Source organism: Myotis brandtii, unplaced genomic scaffold (assembly GCF_000412655.1).
Source record: "Myotis brandtii unplaced genomic scaffold, ASM41265v1 scaffold1162, whole genome shotgun sequence".
Taxonomy (NCBI): domain Eukaryota; kingdom Metazoa; phylum Chordata; class Mammalia; order Chiroptera; family Vespertilionidae; genus Myotis; species Myotis brandtii.
This window is the reverse complement of record NW_005354021.1, coordinates 168,517-189,857: the sequence shown is the minus strand read 5'-3', so window position 1 is coordinate 189,857 and position 21,341 is coordinate 168,517. Positions and strand designations below refer to the sequence as shown.

General features: G+C 37.8%; 1 protein-coding gene across 4 annotated transcripts in view; it reads left to right on the top strand.

The window, feature by feature from the left end:
- Positions 1 to 21,341, top strand: part of TRAK2 (trafficking protein, kinesin binding 2) — a 64,775-nt gene that overhangs the window by 4,869 nt on the left and 38,565 nt on the right. The window contains exons 1-2 of one of the 4 annotated variants that reach the window (XM_014528663.1): positions 7,940 to 8,232; positions 19,667 to 19,940. In XM_014528663.1, coding sequence (XP_014384149.1) covers positions 19,850 to 19,940 — 91 coding nt within the window. In that variant the 5' untranslated portion in view covers positions 7,940 to 8,232; positions 19,667 to 19,849. Of the gene's footprint in view, positions 1 to 7,939; positions 8,233 to 14,228; positions 14,360 to 19,666; positions 19,941 to 21,341 lie in introns of those variants that run through there. The other 3 variants (XM_014528660.1, XM_014528671.1, XM_014528676.1) reach the window with 3 other exon arrangements.

Below are 21,341 nucleotides of genomic sequence, written 5' to 3'. Positions count from 1 at the left end.
CACCTCCGTACCTGAGTATTTTCCACACTGCGCCTCCTTGAGCCTCGGTGTGCTGTTGTTTTTCCTTCTAGTTGAAGAGTCTCTCCTCAGCCAGCCTTCCTGTGGTTCTGGGTGATATCCGTTCCGTCTTTTAGTTGTATTTTTGAAGTGGTTGTTTGCGGCAGCAGTCTGCGGTGTTTACCTATGCCGCCATCTTGGTCTCTCCCAAAATGCTATCTTCAACAGAACCATTGTTAAGGAAGATTTTAGAGGGCACAGCTAATCTTTAGGGTATATATAAAAAGATTTTGGAAGAATTTGTATAGCCTTTTTTACCTATAGACTGGCTATGCTTTTGACATTTGGCTTTTCATAAAGCTTTCACAGAATACTCATTGTTTTCCCACTGTATTTAATACACTTTTATGGTGCTTACACTGTTCTAAGCCAAGTCCTATACTTTGTTTGATCTTAGCCAAAAGGCTGAGAAGCAATAAGCCAACCTTATGAAATACCTACTATTACTAGCTCCATTTTATACATACAGATATTGAAGTACAGGGAGGTCCTGTAACTTGTCCGTGGTCACATAGCTGATAAATGGCAGTGGTAAGATTCAAACACAAGCCCTGACCGGTTTGGCTCGGTGGATAGAGCGTTGGTCTGCAGACTGAAGGGTCCCAGGTTCGATTCCAGTCAAGGGCATGTACCTTGGTTGCGGGCACATCCCCAGTGGGGGGTGTGCAGGAGGCAGCTGATCGATGTTTCTCTCTCATCGATGTTTCTAACTCTCTATCCCTCTCCCTTCCTCTCTGTAAAAAATCAATAAAATATATTAAAAAAAAAAAAAGATTCAAACATAAAATCAATAAAATATATTTAAAAAAAAAAAAAGATTCAAACACAAGCTGTCTTCAGAATCTGTGCTCTTAGCCATTATACTATGCTGTTGCCATACAGTATTAAGATCTTCAACTGCCTATGAAAGGAGGAATACAAAAATGAATTGGGTATTTTTCCATAGGGAGTATACAGCTTATCAGGGAAGTTTAGGAACAATAATAAGTTTTTGGGTTTTTTAAAGTTTTTTAGAGAAAAGTGGAGCATTGAGAGGCAGTAATTACTAGGGCTTCTGGGAAAACTTGATGGAAAAACTGGCATTTGAACTGGGGTGTGAGGATTGGATATGTAGAAGAAAAAGAGAACATTGAAGTTACAAGCAGTAGCATGATAAAGTTATAGGATTGGGAATTTCCTGATGTGTCTAGAAAACTAGTAAATACAATCCTTTGTTTTGTTGGGAATATATTGTGTAGTTGGAGAAAAGAGTTTGGGAGATGGGAAAACAGGAAATGTCTGGGAAAGAGAACTCTTAGGGATTGAGGAGCAAGGAAAATTGTAAGGTTTTAAGCCAAATGATTGAAGTTATACTGAATGTAATGATCTTTTAGGAGAGGATAAAATTCATCTAGAGCCAGCTCATCCGAAACAAGTCCTATCTTCACTGTCTCACAGATCCCTCTGTTTCCATTCGCCTTGTTAGGCGTTTGTTACAATAATTCAGGCATAATGTGATAAAATTTCTTAATTATTTTTCTGTCTCTAATTTATCCTCTATTCTGAAATTTATCCTCTATTCTGACTCGAGATTTATTTCTCAAATGTCACTTTCCATTTAGAAACTTGTTCCCTGTTGGATCAAGTTCAGATTTCTTAATCTGAGCTAGTCAAATTTAAAGCTCCAAGTACTTCCCCATATATTCCCACTGAAATTGGTCTGTACACTCCTGCCAAACTGGCTCTGGCTGCTTCTGTCTTTCCCTACCAGCTATCCCCATTCCCACTATCCAAATCTTTCCATCCTTGAGGAACTCACTCAAATCTTACTCCTATGTGAAGCCAGACCACTTCAGCTAGAAAAATGCTCTCCCCCTCTGGCTATGTACAGAACAGTTCTGTCCTAACACTCATAAATTCTTAATAAATCTGGTGGTGGTATCTTATTTTCTTAAATTTCTTTACATTATTAGATCTTAGGTCGAATGTAAATCATAGAGATTATTACAGCTTTCACCATTAGATGTTAGGTTTCTTACATCTTTACTCTCCTTAGGGCAGAGTCTATTGTACACTACTTTTTATTTCTTTTCAGTACTTTTAGTTTATTTCAAGAGGCATTGAAAGCTGTCTCATAAACAGCTGATTGACCAATTGTTCATTGAGGTCATTTTATTGAAATTTTTAAAATCACTGACCTGCTTTTTAGTATGTAATGTTCTGACTTTATTCTTAGCTTTACCACAGACTCACGTAACCTTAGGCATATCCTACTTGACCACTCCACCCTGTATTATGGTTTATTCCTGCTAAGAAAATGAGCATACAAAGTCTACTCATGGAATAGAGGTGGAACTAATTCATGTTGTAAAGATCAGAGAGGTCTTGGAAGCTTATCTATATATCTCTGTCAGTGGTTGCCAGACTTTGAGTTCTTTCTCTTTAGAAAGTTTTCTCACAAGTCATGAAGAAGGAAGAAATAGTTCAAATAAATTAGGGTCTAATTTAAAAGCATTACACCATGTTGTATAACAATGGAGTTGATAAATTATGCATGTTAATAGTGAAAGAATTCACCCACCAGTTCAGTTGATAGTTCAACAACAAATATTTATTGAGTTGCTGCTCCTGCCATTGTGTTGCCATTCAGATCAGCAAGGAGGAGGAAAGGGAAAAGATAGCAGCCTCCCTTTCTCTTCCTGGAAGTAAATTGTAATATATGTTGTAAAAGAAATAAATTAGATGCTGCATTGTAAAATAAAGGTGGCAGAGGAGACTACTTTAGATATGGTAGACTGGTAACTTTTCCCTTAGGATGGCTTTTCAACTGAGACCTGAAGGGTGAGAAGTAGTTTCCATGTAAAGAACAAGAGCGAAGAGTAGTCCAGGTACAGTGAACAGTTACAAAGGCCCAGAGATAAGAGAGTGTGATGCGAAGTGAAAAGAAATAACAAAAGGTCTGTGTCTCTGTGGCTGAGTCTGAGCAAAGAGCAGAGTGTGGCAAGATGAGGGACAAGTAGGGGCAGACCTTGTAGACTGGGATTTTAAGTGTGGATTTTATTCTAGGTATTATGGGACCCCTTCATTTATTTTTAAAAGGAATTTAGTTTTAAAAAACATGATTCTTGTTGCCTTATGGAGAATAAGAGATTAACATAGAGTCCTAATAGGAACTTGGTTCACCTTAGGAATCTAAGAGTTGATGATGGCTTGAATTAGGATGAAAGAGGGGGGAATGAAGAGAAGTGGGTAAATTTGAGAGACATATATTGGTATTAGACTGCACAGAACTTGGTAATGGGTTGGATGTGGCAAGGTGAGAAAAAGGAGACAAATGTTCAGTGGATCAGTTTAGGGCAGTAGTCGGCAAACTGCGGCTCGCGAGCCACATGCGGCTCTTTGGCCCCTTGCGTGTAGCTCTTCCACAAAATACCACGTGCAGGCGTGCACGTACAGTGTGATTGAAACTTCGTGGCCCATGCGCAGAAGTCGATATTTTGTGGAACAGCCACACTCAAGGGGCCAAAGAGCCGCGTGTGGCTCGCGAGCTGCAGTTTGCCAACCACTGGTTTAAGGGATCACAATCAGCCTTTGAGAAAATTGTTTGAAGCTCAGGAAAAAGTCTAGTTTAAGAGCCAGACTGGGAGTTATTAACAGAAAAGAGAGTCAACAGAGGAAAGCAGGGAGCAGTCAACAATATTGAACCAGAGGTGACGTAAGATAACAACTAAGAAGGTATGATTGGATTGGTTAGCAGGGACTACTGGTGACTGAAGGGAAAGTGGTTTCAGGAAAAATCAGATTGTAGTGGGGTTGAGGTATGAATGAGAGATGGGGAAAAGAGAATGAGAGGAAATACCCTTTAAGGAAGCATGGCTGAGAACAGAGGGCAGTAGTTAGAGGGGATTTAGAGAAGGCAGGAATAGAGACTTTTAAGTAACGTATTTCATTATTTTTCAACCTGGTGGACATATACACGTGTAGAAAAATTGCAAGGTATATTAAGAAAAATAAGTTTCTCTCCCCCTTCTATCTTTCACCCAGTTCCTCTTCTAAGAGGATTGCTAATTTATATTCCCATCAACAAGTGTGGAAGTGCATGATTGAGATTATGCTTGTACTTCATTCATAGAGTTTGGAGAGAATACTAGCTATAGATTTTGTGAATTTACTGGTGGGAGGAATGAGAGTAAGAGAAATAGAGAACAGATAGGGTTTCAGAGATTAGCAAGAATGGTGTGGTATGAGGTTGTCTCAGAAAAGGGTGTTTAAGAGGATAATGGAGGGCATGCCTGTGGTGTGAGGACCAGGTTGATGGCCAAATCTGCAACAGCCCCATTCATATCATTTGTAATCTTTTCAGAACTTAACTACTTCTTTACATTTAATAAAATGCTTGTCAACTTAGAAAATGGACTTTTCAAAACTTCATCATGTACAGAAAGGTTTGCGGTCTAAGCACCAAACCTCTGCTTTCTGTTCTTACTGCTTTTAGTCATTGGCATGTTGTGTGTGGTGCTTTGGGTTATTCAGGCCAGTGATATAAATCTAAACAAAGGGAAGTTTGTTGGTTAAGAAAGAACACTCTCTGTCTGAAGGAAGAAAGGAAGAGGAGGAGGCTGTGAGCCAACTAAAATGTCTCTGAGATGGTACAACTGTTCTAAAGCACATAATTTAACAACTTAAAAAGATTTTTTCCCATCTATTCTCATCTTTTTAGCTAGTACTAGGCTAAACACTGTTCTATTTTTAGTCATGGAAAACAAAAGACTGCAGATATTAGCAATTGTGGGGTTTTTAAGTAGATATTTTCTCATTTCTTATTTAATATGAGACTTAATTTAAATGTAATTTATAAACAGTTGCAAATACTGTTAGTGGGAAACATGATAAAACTAAGTTGTGAGCCAAAAATTCACTTGTAGCTTTCCTATGAAATTGTCAGCCAGTTCTTTTTAGTTATTTATAAGAAAAGTGGGCACTGTGTTATTGCTATAAAAATAATAAATCTCTCTTTTAACAGCAAACTCTTATACAGAGTTATTCATAAAGCAAAAACAATGTTTTCTTTCAACTGTTCACTCTTAGCTTAAGGTTTTTTTGTGTGTTTTTTTCAAGGCAATTCATTTAGTTGATGTTGGACTGAAATGTACTAATAAGTAATTTTGTTCATTAAATTACTTCTACAATTCAGTGTATTGACATTTTAAATCACTAAGCTTATAGTTAGGCATGTATTGCTAGCCTACCATGTGTCAGTTGCTTTAAGTTTGGGGCATGCAAACATAAGACACCTTCATTCAAGGGGCTCACAGTGAAGTGAGGAAGAAAGTGAGCACATAGTCTCTGGGAGCGAGCATTCAAGAGAGGCGTCTGTGAACACTGATTAAGGAACAAAATCACTGAAAAATTTTAAGGTTCCTTAAACAACTTGGTCCATGTTTGTAACCTACTTTATATTTCTCTGTGACAATTGACAGTAAAATTCTCACACAAGAGGAGGACTTACACTTTTCTTAGGAGACAGTGAAGAAAGGACAAAGGTATTCATAGCCAACCTAGGGAAAAGAACACCAGGTGAGAAAGCACTTGGTGGCGACTGTGCCAAAGGAAGAAAAGAAGCAACCAAATCCCTAGCGCTGCAGGGATGAAAGAAAGAGGTACCGAGGAACCAGCCAAGGGCAGGAAAACAGGTCCTAAGGTTTAGTCTCCAGCACACACTTCTGGGTTCTCTGATAACCTGGTTATCTGGTTTCTCAGCTAACAGCAGATTAGAAAGGGGAGAGACACTGGCATCTGTAAAGTGTAATGGTTGATTGCCTTTACAATGAGGCAGAAAACCAAATTAGAAGTAGACTTAAAATATCAAAAAAAAATAGCAATTTGAGACCATTTAGTGTAGGGAGAAGGAGCTCTTTAAAAGCTTATAATCTGCCCTAACCGGTTTGGCTCAGCGGATAGAGCGTTGGCCTGCGGACTCAAGGGTCCCGGGTTCGATTCCGGTCAAGGGCATGTACCTTGGTTGCGGGCACATCCCCAGTGGTGGGTGTGCGTGAGGCGGCTGATTGATGTTTCTCTCCCATCGATGTTTCTAACTCTCTATCCCTTTCTCTTCCTCTCTGTAAAAAAATCAATAAAATATATTTAAAAAATAAAAATAAAAGCTTATAATCTTAGAGGATATTACTACAGTCACTATAATACAGTAATTGCTTAGTCATAGTAATGACCCTGAGTCATCGCATTCTATCAGCCTTTTCTATCTCAGGACTTCTCCCCACAATAGCAGTTTGTTGGACTTTTTCTCATTACCATGTCTTAACTTTATTGGGAAACATCTTACTACCAATGTTTTTAAAATAAGAAAATTGTGGTGAGGGTGAGTATTAAAGATTTTGTAGTTTTTGCCAGTGTTTTCAAACACATTTCTCTAGGGCAGTGATTCTCAACCTATGGGTTGCGACCCCTTTGGCAGTCGAACGACCCTTTCACAGGGGTCACCTAAGACCATCCTGCATATCAGATATTTACATTACGATTCATAACAGTAGCAACATTACAGTTATGAAGTAGCAACGAACATAATTTTATGGTTGGGTCACAACATGAGGAGCTGTATTTAAAGGGCCAGAAGGTTGAGAATCACTGCTCTAGGGAATGTTTGCAATATTAGTGTAACTGATGGACTTAATTGATGTAGCCCAATATATACACTCATATCTCTTTACTGAAACCCATGAGAGGACTATGTAGATTTTTGTAAATTAGGCTAAGAAAGCTTTCAATTTTCAAATGCTCTAATAACTTTATATTTCGTGTAGTACCGTTTTTCTCTCTACTACAGATTGCATGGATGTAACTTGACTACAGATTGACTTATTCTCTTAGCAGATATTTATTGAATGCATGGCATTTGCAAGATAATGTATTACGATATAGGTGGACTTAATTTCTTGCAACAAAATTTTATTTTGATCTTCATCCCACTTATTTTTAGCAGCTCATAACAAGTGACAGAATTATTCCCAATTTACAGTAATAATATATCTGTATTATTTTCTTAATACTGTTGAATAGTTATTTAATGGCAAAATCAAATTCAAATTTGGAGTTGTCTTATTAAAGAAACATAATAAACATAAAAACACAGATCATTCTGTTTCTTTGTAAATACAGCCAACTTTGGGATCAGATGACTCATTTTTTTCTAAAAGCACAAAAGAACAAATTGGGGGCTTGTTTGCCCTTTTTTTCTCTTTCAGTAATCATGTATTTTTTACAAAATGGAGTGGAGAGCTAATAAGCCTGTTTTAGAAGGATCTCTGAGGCTTTTTCTTTTTAAAAAAAAAATATGTTATTGATTTTAGAGAGAGAGGAAGGAACAGGAGAGAGAGAGAGAGAGAGAGAGAGAGATTCACAGTCCCCTACACTCCTTGTTTCTCCTCATAGCACTCGGAAGTGAGAGGCCCCAGCTCTGAGTTTGATTCTTGGCTCTTTTTAACCTGCGCTTAAGTTTTCTCTATCTATGAAACCTTAACAGTAATATCACATCTTGGGGTAGTTGTGAGGATGAGAGGGGATTATGTGCATAAAACAAAAACAGGCTTCATGGGAGAAGAATAAAGTCAATGCCTTGCACATAGTAAGTGCTCTGTCAGTGTTAGCTATTATTGGGAAAGACTGAATTTGAAACAGAATTGAGAATCAATTTCTCTATCTTGTATTTTCCATTTGAAACAGAGCTCTTCTGTCTTTATATCAGTTGCTTACCATTATAAGCTAATCTCAGCAAACTTCTGTAGTGCTGGGTTCATTTGGTATATTCTGTAGTAAAGTCATGAATTTAACAAAGAGGTTTTGCTTTTTGTTCTCAGTGTCAAAAGAACTCGTTTCTGCTCAGGAAGTTTCACAGGACAGCGATGTCTGCTCTTCAGTTGTTCAGGTCTAGAAACTGAAGTTGTCTCAGTGTACTCTGTTGATCAGGCCTTGAGGAAAGTATACACCAAGCAGACCCACTAAAGAATGATAAGGAGGCCAGAGTGTCTGCAGTTTATACAGTGGAACTGTCAAGTGGACCACATGTTTTGGTTCCCATAGTATATTTTTCCCTTATAGGAAAATCTGTGTGAGAGACCAAGTTACCAGAAATTTTTTCCTGTGTGTGCATTTAGAGGTGGAGGACACTTGAAGCGTAAGGTACAGTATGCTAAGGGAATGGGAGCGGTGGGCTGAGTTAGCAGTATGGGTTCCAAGAACCTCAGCAGATAGAGAGGGAATGAGGGCTGAGGTTGGAGGACCAGGTGGGAAACTATTGCCCTGGTCGGGGACAGAGAGAAGGACTTGGGTAAGGCCATAGCCGTAGGCTTGGCGAATAAATGGACAGTAACTGGTAACTACGTGGAAAGCAGGGATTGAGGAGAAGAAAGATGACTTTGGTTTTTGGCCCTGCTGATCAGGTGAATTGATAATATTAACTAATTAGTAAAGCAAGAAAAAAACAGATTTAATGGGAGAAGGATAATGAGTTCAGTTTAGAATGTGATAAATTTATGGTATTATAAGTTGATAGAGAGTTTCAGTTTAAAGTAAAAAAAAATGCCAATTTGGGCTGAAGATAGAGACTTGGGAGTAATTATCATATAATTAGAAATTAAGGGCTTTGAAGTAGATGAGATTTCTGAGGAAAGAGAGGGACCATGTTAAAATCCTGAAGAACTGTGGATACCAGCTACTAAAGGCAGGAGGAGGGATAGAGTTAGTAAATTTCCCTAGCCACCTAGTTACTAGACCCACCTAGCTCATTTGAGAATCTTAATTGTCTCCTGAGTTGCAGATAGCCAACAGAATTTTTATCTGTTTTTATTTGGTTCCTGAATTTCATTGGCAAACCAAAATCACCCACCACATGTCATTTCTCCCTCAAAAGGTAACCTTATCATGAAGTCGTGGAATTGATTGTGACAAATGGTTTGGAAATCCATGAGTCTTATGTCCAAACCATAATATAATTTGAACATTTTTTTGCCTAGTAGAATTATGTTACTAAAATGGTTATAAATCTTAGATATGCAGAATTCTAGACTCATTCTAGAATTATATATGTTTATAAATATGTTTATATAATAAATATTCTACCCTGGCATCACTCCCATTTTAAGTTACACCCTGTTTCTGGCCACTTAAGATTGCATGTCCTGGTGCCACTGATTACTTTGTTGATCTGAAGAGCTATATTGGCTACAGTTTTTCTTTTGGCACCTTTTGGAAACATCAGCTTCTGAAGACTTTAAGTATTATAAGTTTAAAATAACTGAAAAATTTAGGATCATCGTAAGCCAGCAAAAAACAAGTTTACATTTGATTTTTAGAGGGGACAAAAAGAAATGAGGACACAGATTTTCTACCTATTCCTGAAATATTTCTGTTTTTAAAATTTGTATTTATTTTATTGCTGTGTAAAATGCTGCTTCAAGGGATCTCCTTAGCTATTTGATTTGAAGATAAGTCGTGAAGTGCAGATTACACAGTAAATACTCTTAAGTCTGCCAGCATGACTATATTTGTTCAGTTTCTTAATCTGTGAAGTGTCTGTAGGTTTTCAGGTAATGGTGTCTCTTGATTTAATTTACAACCTAAAATTTGTCAGTCAGCATTGAAAAAAACACTTTCTAATTTGGTGGGGAAGAATTTTTTTGGTTGCAGAAGTATAGTACATATTTTAGTACCCACAGAATCTATTATATAAAATGCCTCGGCTCAAGACATTACCCCCTCCACTGCATTTTTGGTTAAGAGAACAGGAAACCCACAAACTATAATACCACTTACTCTGCATTACTCAATTTTGAAGACTTATAATTGTGTTTTTTCCTTTTTTTAAAACCAGTACTTTAGTCAAAATGACATAATTTCCTATGTTGGAAAAGATTTAAAAATATAACAGCTATGATGATTTTATTAATATTCTGAAATATAAATTCTTGACAGCAACTGCTCTTGTGAGCAAATATTTAATATTCCAGTAACCCAAGTATCAGCTGAGTGTCTGGATTTTAAGTGCTAAATAGTTGTTTTGAACCTTCAGTTTCATGTTATAGGGAAGCCAAACTCTCCCTAGATTTCTGCAAATTCCTGGTGTTCTTGTGGCCTCTGAGCTACTGCCATCTGGATGGGACTTCTTTCCAGAGAAAGAGAGAACAGTCATTTCCCTAGTCTTATGCAGAGGAGTTAGCTTTCCTGTCGATGCTGCAAGAACTCACCTTGCACCATAGTGGGCTTTACCAAACAAAAACATTTCTTTCCTCAGAGGAGCTCTGCTGTCCTGTGTTAAGATGATGATGTAATATTCAAGTAAATATTTCCTCCATTTATCAAACTTCCATATATTTAAATAGTTCATACTAAACTCAGTCTCTATTCTTCAGAAGTTATAAGAAAATCCTATCTTAAAAGCTTTTGCAATGTTAGAATTGAATATACTATATAGCTCTTTGTAGCTCTTTTACATATATATATATATATATATACACACACATATATATATGTATATTTTTTATTGATTTCAGAGAGGAAAGGAATAGGAGAGAGAGATAGAAACATCAACGATGAGAGAGAATCATGGATCATCTGCCTCCTGCACACCCTGCACTGGGGACCGAGCCCACAACCCAGGCATGTGCCCTGGACCAGAATCGAACCCCAGACCTTTCAGTCCACAGGCTGATGCTCTGCCCACTGAGCCAAACTAGCTAGGGCTTTGTAACTCTTTTGTCAGGTAGTACAGAGAAGATAGTGCTGTCTTCTACCCTTTTGAGGTTTGCATTTAGTATTTTTGGGCTATTTTCTATCCTATTTCCTTTTACTTAAGCTACCATATGACATCACTAAATTATTTTTGACTACCAAATAATAATGTGCTTTGTTTATTTCTTTATTTATTTTTTCAATCTTTATGTGCTTTGTTTTTTTTATTTATTTTTATTTATTTTTCAATCTTTGTGTGCTTTTTTTTAAATTGTTTTATTGCTTAAAGTATTACAAAAGGTATTACATATGTGTCCTTTTTTTCCCCCCGCCCTTGACAATCCCCTGCCCTCCCCTACCCCCCAGTGTCTTATGTCCATTGGTTATGCTTATATGCATGCATACAAGTCCTTCGGTTGATCTCTTACCCTCCCCTCCTGCCCCCCAACCCTCCCCTGTGCTTTTTTTTTATATAACTAAGCCAGTCATCTTTTATAGAAATGAGTGTGAAAAGCAAAAGATGAAATTCCTCTCCAAAAGTAGTTTTAAAAGATGTTGATATTTCTTATTTGGCTATTTATAATATTTTCCATAAGAGTTTGGTGTCGTTATGCAAAAATACCATGATTTAGGGTATAAACCAGAGGTCAGAAAATTATATCCCGTGGGCCAAATCCAGCCAATTCTGTAAGCTAAGAATGTTTTTTACATTTTTAAAGGGTTGAAAAAGGGGGGGGGGGGCAGCAGAAGCCTTATATGGCTGCAAAGCCTTAAATATTAACTACCCATTTTTTACAAAAAAATTTGCTAAACCCTTGTTATATGGATTCTTGAGTTTTGAAGTGGATGAATAACCTGTTCATTTTTAGAAAGTCCCTAATGGAAAGTATTAGTGATTATATAATTGTATATTCTGAATATTGTGTAATTCAGAAATGAATTACTTTAAAATGATGGCATATATTGATAATAAGTTGACATGGAAAGATAAATGAGTAGGCTGCTAAACAGCATGTTAATATTCTACTTCCCAGTGAAAGCTGGTAAGAGATTACAGTTAGCTTTCATTTTTTCTTCATTTTTTTATCTGCCATATTATACTGCCTGCGATTTTTTGAATGAACATATTAATTTATTTATAGTGAGAAACAGAGGTGCACATGTTTGTGTTGTGTTTATGTGTTTTGAAGAGAGAAACTGAATGGAAATTTCCAGTGTAGCTTGTGACTGATTTTCATCTGATGAAAATCAGAGGTTTGTTTATTTATGGAATGTAGTTTATATGCACCACTTTTAAACTCTTGTCATCTTTGAACTTAAAACACTTTTTCCTTCAAAGCTTTTATCAGATAACCAAACACCTGAAAATGTCAGCACTGAGCCTTCATCACACTTGTTTTTTGTTTTCTTTTCTTTTTTTTATCATTTCCTTAGTTGAAATCTAATTATACTGCTTTAGAGCAGCTAGGTAGTAATATAAAAGCAACATGGCCTTTTAAGAAATTGTCAGGAACTGTGTCCACATAGTTTGCATTACCAAGATTGCTAGTTCTGCATAGATTGTCTCCAGCAAATGTTTTCGTGTCCAGGTTCATGTTCGGACTTTATGGATTGAAGAGATGCAATAATAATTATATGGCAAGTAGCCTACTAAAAGAACAGTAGGATTTCCATATGTTTTAAGAATTTCCCTTTTATCCCCATACCTTCCTCCAAATTCTCCTTATTTTCTTTCCCCTAAGGCAAGCATTTTCATATGTTTATAAATATAATGCAGAAAAAAATGAATTAATGTAAATGGCATTGTGGGATCTCTCTCATTTTGCTTCTTGCATTATTCGCTCGGCACTGTATTTGTAGTGCTTTGGTGCTCTGTAGTGTGTATCCACCACATTTTGCCTGTCTACTCTCCAGGGAGTAGGCCCTCACCTTACTATTGTTATGCCCAGATTTCAGGATCCCCAAGAAACCACACCAGGGAGCCAGCCGTATCCGATGCAAAAGCATAAGAGTCTTTATTCAAGCCCGGGCTTGGCTCCCCTACCCTCCTTACTGACGCAGCAGCAAGTGGCAGAGAGAGCGAACTGTGGTGTGGAGAGGGGTTTTATAGAGGGGTTGGAGTAAGGGGAGGAGAAAGGACTCTGGGCCCTGCCGATTGGCCAGGCGCAAGTCGGTGTCTTGTTACACAGGATGTGGTCATATCTATGGTGTGCACTTCCCTTGATTGTCATTGGTTAGTTTAAAGAAGTCCTGGCTGTGGCTAGCAGAGGCTTGGGCTTCCGGGAAGAAGCCTTGCCAGCACATGGCTGCCCAAAAATGGAGAATCCAGGGTAAGATGGAGGGCGTAGCCCTTACCCTGGGGCAAGATGGAGGGTGTAGTCCTCGCCCTTTCACTATCACAAACAGCAATGCAGGAGATAATCTCGAAATTGTCTCTTTATGGGCTGATAAGAGAATTTCTTTGGGATACAGTAAACCCAGGAGCACAATTGCTGAGTCTTAGGGTACATATGTACTTCATTTGACTACATAGTGCCTGATGGTTTCTTTGAATGGCTGCACTGGTCTGCATTCCCACCAAGGGCTTTTTATTTGGGGACATTTTTATGAGTTTGTCCAAGACCAATAGTTAGTGATAGTAAAGGATTACCGTAAGTAAGAATAATTGTCAGACTCCCAAATTATTGCTAAGTGGCAGCTCCAGATGAGATATACAGCTATGCTTTTTATAACCTCATGTGCTCTTTGAGAGCTAACTTAATAATGTGGAAAAGTAGGAGCTGATTTTGTAATTTATGAACTTTCTAAATTAGCAGAGGGACAAAGTATGCTTGAGACCAAGGGATTCAGCTCTGCTGATCACCAACAAATGGTCATTTTCAACTCAGCCCTTATTGCTATTGATAGTATGTTTATTTTATATGTGTTTGGTTCTGAAGTATTTTACAAATATTGCAAACCCTATTTTCTCTCTAAAAGCAGAGCTATGATAAATTGATTTATACAAAAGTAGAAATAGTGTAAAAAATGAAAGTGGGAAAATTATACATTTTAAATAAATGATTGGACATAAGAATGATTATGAAGAACAGTTCCACAGTGTGTGAGACATATATGTATCTGTGCAATTGACAACTGGCCAACGATGAAGAAATGTGAATGTCTGAAATGTTTTAAACCAAGGATCATAGTTAAAGTGGGATGTGTATTTTAGTTAAAGGTTGATACAGGTTAAAATTAGGCGTTCAAGAACTTAAAGGCTAAGCATGGTGAATGAAGTGCGACTGGAAATTTATCAAAAACCACAGAAGGCACCATGGGTTTGAGGTCTTTCCTAATCTGCAGGTGTGGATTCCTTAGCTGCCAGAGGTTCCCTCCCTCCTCCTGTTGGTAGAGATTGTGGCAGGGAGGGGTTGCCCACCTCAGCAAACGTTCATTTTAAACATAACAGGGCAGGGTTTCTTTAATGTTCAAAATATCAGCTAGGAGGAAATGTGGACCCTGTAAGCCTCAATCTCACTCATGGTTTTGGACTTTTAAACTAAGTGGATTTAACTACCTTTTGGAATCCAACCTGTTTGTAAGTAGAACTGCCTCCATATATTTCATATTCTGAAAACCCTACTGATCTTTAACTTGAATAGCACTAAAAAGGAGAGACAAAATATTTGCTGGGCACAAATCCTATTTCCTCAGGGTGAGCTTTATAATTGCTGGTAAAATGTAGCCAGTGCGATATACTGTAGCACATCTGTGACCCTGGACTTGGTGTTGGTGTGTGGTCTCTGCCTTCCTCAGCTCTGCTGCACACTGTCCAGGTTGGATTTTGGTGAGGGTTCCCCTTCCCCCCAAACCCTCTTTTTCTTTTAGCTCCTAGCACTAAAGTCATCAAATAGTCCTTTGTGGTTCAGTGTCTGGTTTTAAAATGATTGTGGGTTTTTTGATATCTTTGATGTAACCAGATACATTAAAATTAGTGAGTCTCTGGCAAAATCTATTATTTAATGTAGGGACAATGTACACTTATTTCTTAAATTACACAATTGATCCTTTGTCTGGATTAGGGCTGCCACTGCCTGAAAAAGCTGCTGCTGAAGCTGGTGATGGGCACTGTTACTACTTCTGAGTGCTGATCAACAGCTCACATGTATCTTAAATTAATCCCCAAAGTATTATTTGTACAATAAAAATTTTAAATATATTTCTACTTTAAGTGATTCATTAAATCATTATATTTACTATACTTTTGTCTGCACTTCTGTCAAGAGGAAGTTTCCCAGAATTTATTTTAGCCTTTCTATAAGCCTGTTCTGACTGGAGTATCCTGTGTTAAGGAAGTAGCAGTATTTTTGAAGGCACAGGATCTATATTTAGGCACTCATTGTTGACCATTAGTTTCCATGGCTAGGCTAAACTAAGTCAGTAACCATGTTGTTTTCTGCCAGCAATATTTGTATCAAGGCCATGATTTGCTTGTTCTTTTTTAAGTCTCCTTCTTATTAAAATAAGTCATTTGGCTATTTTATTTTCTCCTCAATGTTCATGAATTACAAAAGCTGGCTTCTTGTTAATAATGCATATGCTTGATTGATTGTTTTATAAAAAAGCAGCAAAATTGTTCCTAAAAAGTGTGAGCAGAGATCCAGCATAAAGAGTAGATGGTACTCAAGGAAATACTTAGAATATGCGTGTACAAACTAGGAAGGGCACTGAAAGGGTGTTGTTTGGCTTGCCAAAGTTCAGTTTTTACTACATTTAGGACTCTGATTTTGCATACTTTCTCTTTATTCAGCATCAGAGAAGTAGAAAGAAAAAGGATTATGGCACTAAATATCACTTGTCAGAAGGCAGGAATTAAATGTGGCTTTTGATGTTGAGGGAAGATGCATTAAGGAGTCAGGAATAAGGTTTACATTGTGCTTAACTTCGTGTAAGGTACAGAACTAATAATGATGACAAATAGTACTAATTGGTGCTAATAGAACTAATAACTAGTATTTGCGTCATATTTACTGTATTCTAAAGTATTGTTTTAAGAGCTTTACATGTTTAACTCATGTAATTCCCCCATGGATCCTGAGGTAGGTGCTATTATTTTCCTCTCTCAATGCACTTAATCCTCATAGCAACCCCATTAAGTAGACCCTGTTATTAGACCCATTTTATAGGTGAAGAAATGAGGTTAAGTAATTTATCCAAGATCCTACAACTAGTAAGTGAAGCTGGAGTTCAGATATAGGCAGTCTAGTTCCAGAATTCATGTTCTTAACTACTGTGGTAGACTAAGTAATGGCCTTCAAAGATATCCAGATCCTATTGCCTGGAACCTGTGACTGTTATCTTATACTAGAGGCCTGGTGCACGAATTCGTGCACTGGTGGGCTCCAGCTGGCCCGCCCCCATGGGGGCCAATCGGGGGCAGGGCTGGCCGGGGCGAGGGGTCGTTCTGGTTGTTCTGCTGTTTGGTCGCTGGGCTTTTATTATATAGGATGATTAAAGAGATTTTGCAGAAGAAACTAAAATAAGAATTTGGGAGATGGGGAGATTATCCTGGATTATTCCACTCCATTTACATGTAATCACAGTTGCCCTAGTGAAAGGGAGATAAAGGGAGACTTGGCAGAAGGTGGTGATGTGACATAGAAACAGATTTGAAGATGAAAGAAGGGGCCTAAGCCAAGGAATGTAGGTCTAAAAGCTAGAAAAGACAAGGATTCTCCCCTAGAGCTTCCAGAGGAAGCACAGGCCTGATTTTGGTCCATTGAAATCATTTCATCCTTTGGCATCCAGCAGTGTAAGATAATAAATTGACTTTGTTTTAAGCCACTAAACTTGTAATTTGTTGTAGTAGTAACAGGAAACGAATACAGCCACATACTATGGATAATGGTACCAGTTATAGTTAAGACTTTTATTATAAGCAGCCCTTCCTCACAATCCATGAAGAAATAATCTCCCTTAATAGCCCTGTTTTATGACACTTGTCTCTTTATAGTACATTTTCTCAGTTCTTATCTCTTTATGAAGATTATTCAGTTGTAATCTTTAGACTACATCTGTTCTATACACAAACAGGGTAGCCATTCTGGGCTTAGAGTTGGCTATTGAGCCAGAAACTTAAGAAATATTGAGATGGAGTTTGTATCTGCTTCCAATAAACTACGTTTTTTATTAAAGTAAAAAAGAATAAATATTAGGCTGAAGACATCATCTTTTCTTCAGGCCCAAGCAAAAGGCGGAAACTAAAGGCAACAAGCATTTTAGTCCTCATACCTGACCCTCCCCATAAAGAGTAGTTAATTATAACTCCTATCTTGACAATGAGAAACTGTTAGATAATGTGCTCAGAGTCAGAAAACCAGGCTTGAAAATTCAGGCTTGTCTAATGCCAAGTTATAGACATTATTCTGTACTCACTGTTGCTGCTCCAAACTAGACCTACTGAGGAGCTCAGATCTAGACCAGAGCATATCCAGCGGGTTTATTTAGTACTAAAGAGTCACCATGCCAAAACCGGTTTGGCTCAGTGGATAGAGCGTCGGCCTGCGGACTGAAAGGTCCCAGGTTCGATTCCGGTCAAGGGCATGTACCAGGGTTGCGGGCACATCCCCAGTGGGAGATGTGCAGGAGGCAGCTGATCGATGTTTCTAACTCTCTATCTCTTTCCCTTCCTCTCTGTAAAAAATCAATAAAATATATTTAAAAAAAAAAAAAAAGTCACCAGGAAGAACACATCATTTCCAGATCATCCCTGACTTGCTCCACAGTCTGCAGGTTGGGCAGGTTCTTGGATTGCCCTGGAGGTCTAGATTCCTCCTGCTTGACTCGGGAGATGGACTTAGTTCTGTGTTCAACTTGGTTTTCTCTATTCTTGTTTGCAGGAGTTAAGACCAAACCCTTAACAAAACTGATTAAGATGCAATTCTCTTGTATGACCAGGGATCAAACCCACAACCTTGACATATTGGGTCAATGCTCTAATCAACTAGGGCATCTTACTTATATGTGGAATCTAATAAACAAAGTAAACTGATGAACAAAATAGAACCAGAGGCATGGATACATGAAAAAGACTGACAGAGGTCAGAGGGGAGGAGGGTTGTGGGGGACTGGTTGAAAGAAGCAAAGAGATTAGCCAAAGAACATATAGACATAGCCCATGGACACAGACAACAGTGTGGTGATAGCTAGAGGGAGGGGGGTGGGGGCTGAATGAAGGTGGGTAAATGGTGCATATAGAGGACATCTGTAATAGTATCAACAATTTTAAAAAGCAATTCTTTTTTTAATATATTTTTATTGATTTCAGAGAGGAAGGGAGAGGGAGAGAGAGATAGAAACATCAGTGATGAGAGAGAATCATTGATTGGCTGCCTCCTGCATGCCCCCTACTGGGGATCAAGCCCGCAATCCAGGCATGTGCCCTTGACCGGAATCAAACCAGGGACCCTTCAGTCCGTAGACCGATGTTCTATGCACTGAGCCAAACCAGCTAGGGCAAGAAGCAATTCTTTAAAACAAAGATCTGGAATCCATAGTTGAAACTTGAGGATTTTTGTGTGGGAGTGTTCCTGTGTGATATATGTAAAAAAAATTTTTTGAAAAAATAGGAATGGTAATGTAAATATAAGATTAAACCAGCTGGCATGTAACAGTGTTCAGCAGAGGTTCTCAAGGTTAGTGTTAAATTTTCACAATGGTTTTTGGTTAAAATATGATTAAGAACCACAGTTCTATTTAAGAACCAATTTGGACCAGTATGAAAGACACTTGGCCTTTATACTCTCCCATTTCATTTTCTCCCTTTCTCCTTCCCCTCTCTTCTTCACAAGCAAATTTGTGACATTACTTTTTTTACAATGCTTTCTTAGAAATTGAAAATAATTTTAATATACTTGTAGGTGTAAAAAGTAGAAGTCTGTTCTTTAGTTTATTGGGATTTTTCTAGAAGTAGTGGTATAATTGCAAATATCTAAATGTGGGGGGAACCCTGTTTAAGAAGTTGATGTAGGAAATAATTGATTTTAGACAGATGTTTATTTGTTGCCTGAATAATAGTACTATTAAATCAGGGATTGGCAAACTTTTTCTACAAAGAATCAGGTAGTAAATATTATACAAAGCATATGACAAAGTATTATCTGGCCCAGAATGTCAACAGTGCCATGGTTGAGAAACACTGTTGTATATTATTCTATTTTATCTCCTTTGTTGGTTTATTATCTGTAATTCTTGAGTCATTTTATTGGTTGCTTTAGGATTTATAGTACACATCTTTAACTTATCACAGTTTACCTTTAAGCAATATGTTACTATTTCCATGTAATATAAAAGCTTTACAACAGTATATTTCCATTTTTCTCCTCTGGCCTTTGTGCAATTGTTGTAGTACATTTTACATCTACATATATTATAGATCCCACAATATATTATTATTTTACTTTAAAGTCAATTATTTTTTAAAAATTTAATAGTTTTATTGACTATAATTAACATATTTCAAGTGTACAATGTGGTAAGTTTTGACATAGATATACACTTGTGGAACCATCACCACAATCAAAATAATAAATATATTCATCATCTCCAAAATGTTTCCCCTGCCCCTTGGTAATCCCTCCTCCAAACCCAGGCAGCCCTGATCTGCTTTCTGTCATTATAGATAAGTTTACATTTTCTAGAATTTTCTATAAATGGAATTATAAGCTACGTACTCTTTTTCTGTCTGACTTCTCTCATCCAGCGTAATTATTTTGAGATGTATCCATGTTGTAGGCATCATTAGGAAAGCATTCTTAATGCCAGACATTGTATTGCAGGTAATTGGACTGCTGTTGTTAGCGAGCATGCTGAATGTCAGAGTCATTTGTTTTGTTCTTTGTTTTAGGTCATGACAGTCAAGGTATGATAATCACCTGAGAGCGAGCACTCATTGCTGCAGATGTCGTTTGTCCATCGGGAAATATCCATACAACCAGATCCATTTTTTTATTGAATGGCTTGATGGATTTCCTTTACTCTAATTCATACCAAAGCTGTCCTTTTCAACCAAAGCAAGAAAGGATCCTGCATGAATCAATCCCAGAATGCCATTTTTACATCACCAATGGGTGAAGAAAACCTCATGAATAACAATCACAGAGACTCGGAGAGCATCACTGGTGAGTCCAATTTAATAAATATTGAAGGGTGTTGCTTACAGGATAAAATGCAGATGTCTTAATCCAGTGTATAAGATCACTGTAATGAAATGGAGGATGACTGAATTAATTCTTTCATCCCATAGTCTCCTATCATATTATCAAAATCTGCCTTGTGTGCCTTTGCTTGTCTGCGTCTGACTCCCTCTACCATGTGACAGTCAGCAGGAACTGTCATACTAGTCTTCCTACCCCCAAAGGGCAAGGACAAAGATGCTTGTATTTGTATATCCTGCAAGCACCCAACAAGAATACCTGGCACATAAGAGACACTCAGGACAGACAGAGTGTACAAACACAGGTGAAGACCATCAGCCCTCATTTGCAAGACTAAATACAAAAACTGAACACCCAACGTTTTTTCTAAACTTTGGTTCTAAATCTCATTGGTCCACAAAACCTGACCTGTGCAGCTATTTCTAAAGTTACTTCACTTTAGTTATATTTATGTTTGCTGAAAATGTATTTTATTTTTTTAACTTTGTACGGTAATTTTTTCTTCTTCTAAAATACGTTTTTATTGATTTCAGAGAGGAAGGGAGAGAGAGATAGAAACATCAGTGATGAGAGAGAATTATTGATTGGCTGCCTCCTGCATGCCCCACACAGGGGATCGAGCCCACAACCTGGGCATGTGCCCTTGACTGGAATCAAACCTGGGACCTTTGAGTCCACAGACCAACATTCTATCCACTGAGCCAAACCAGTTAGGGCTGTATGGTCTTTGTTGCTGAAAATATTACATATGTCCCATTTGTTTTTTCCCCCCATTAATCCCATCCACCCTGAACCCACCCCTCTGCTATTGTCTGTGTCCTATGTCCATGGACTATGCATACGTGCATATAAGTTCCTCTGGTTAATCACTCCCCACCCACTCACCCACTCCTGCCTTCCCTCTGAAATTTGTCAGTCTGTTCCATGCTTCTATGTCTCTGGATCTATTTTGTTCATCAGTTTATTTTATTCATTAGATTCCACATATGAGTGAGATCATGTGATACTTATCTTTCTCTTACTGGCTTAATTCACTTAGCACTCCTCTTCTTGCAAAGTATTATAATGACAACCAGTAGGATATATATTTGTGGCAGGAAAATTTTGGATAATCACATGGAATTCATAGAAATGGAATTTGATATAGTTTAGGGCTCATTTAAGAGATCTGCTAAGAGCTCCTTTAGAACCATATTTAAGGTTTTAAATGTACCTCATCTTTGTGATTATGAAGTGCTGGAAGCCGGTCCATCCTTGCTGCTTGACACAGTCACTGCAGGGAAGAAACATCTGCACAGCATGTTTCAAGAGACCTGGCGTATATGGCATACTGTTTTTAATATGTTTGCTCACCTTCTTGGCGCT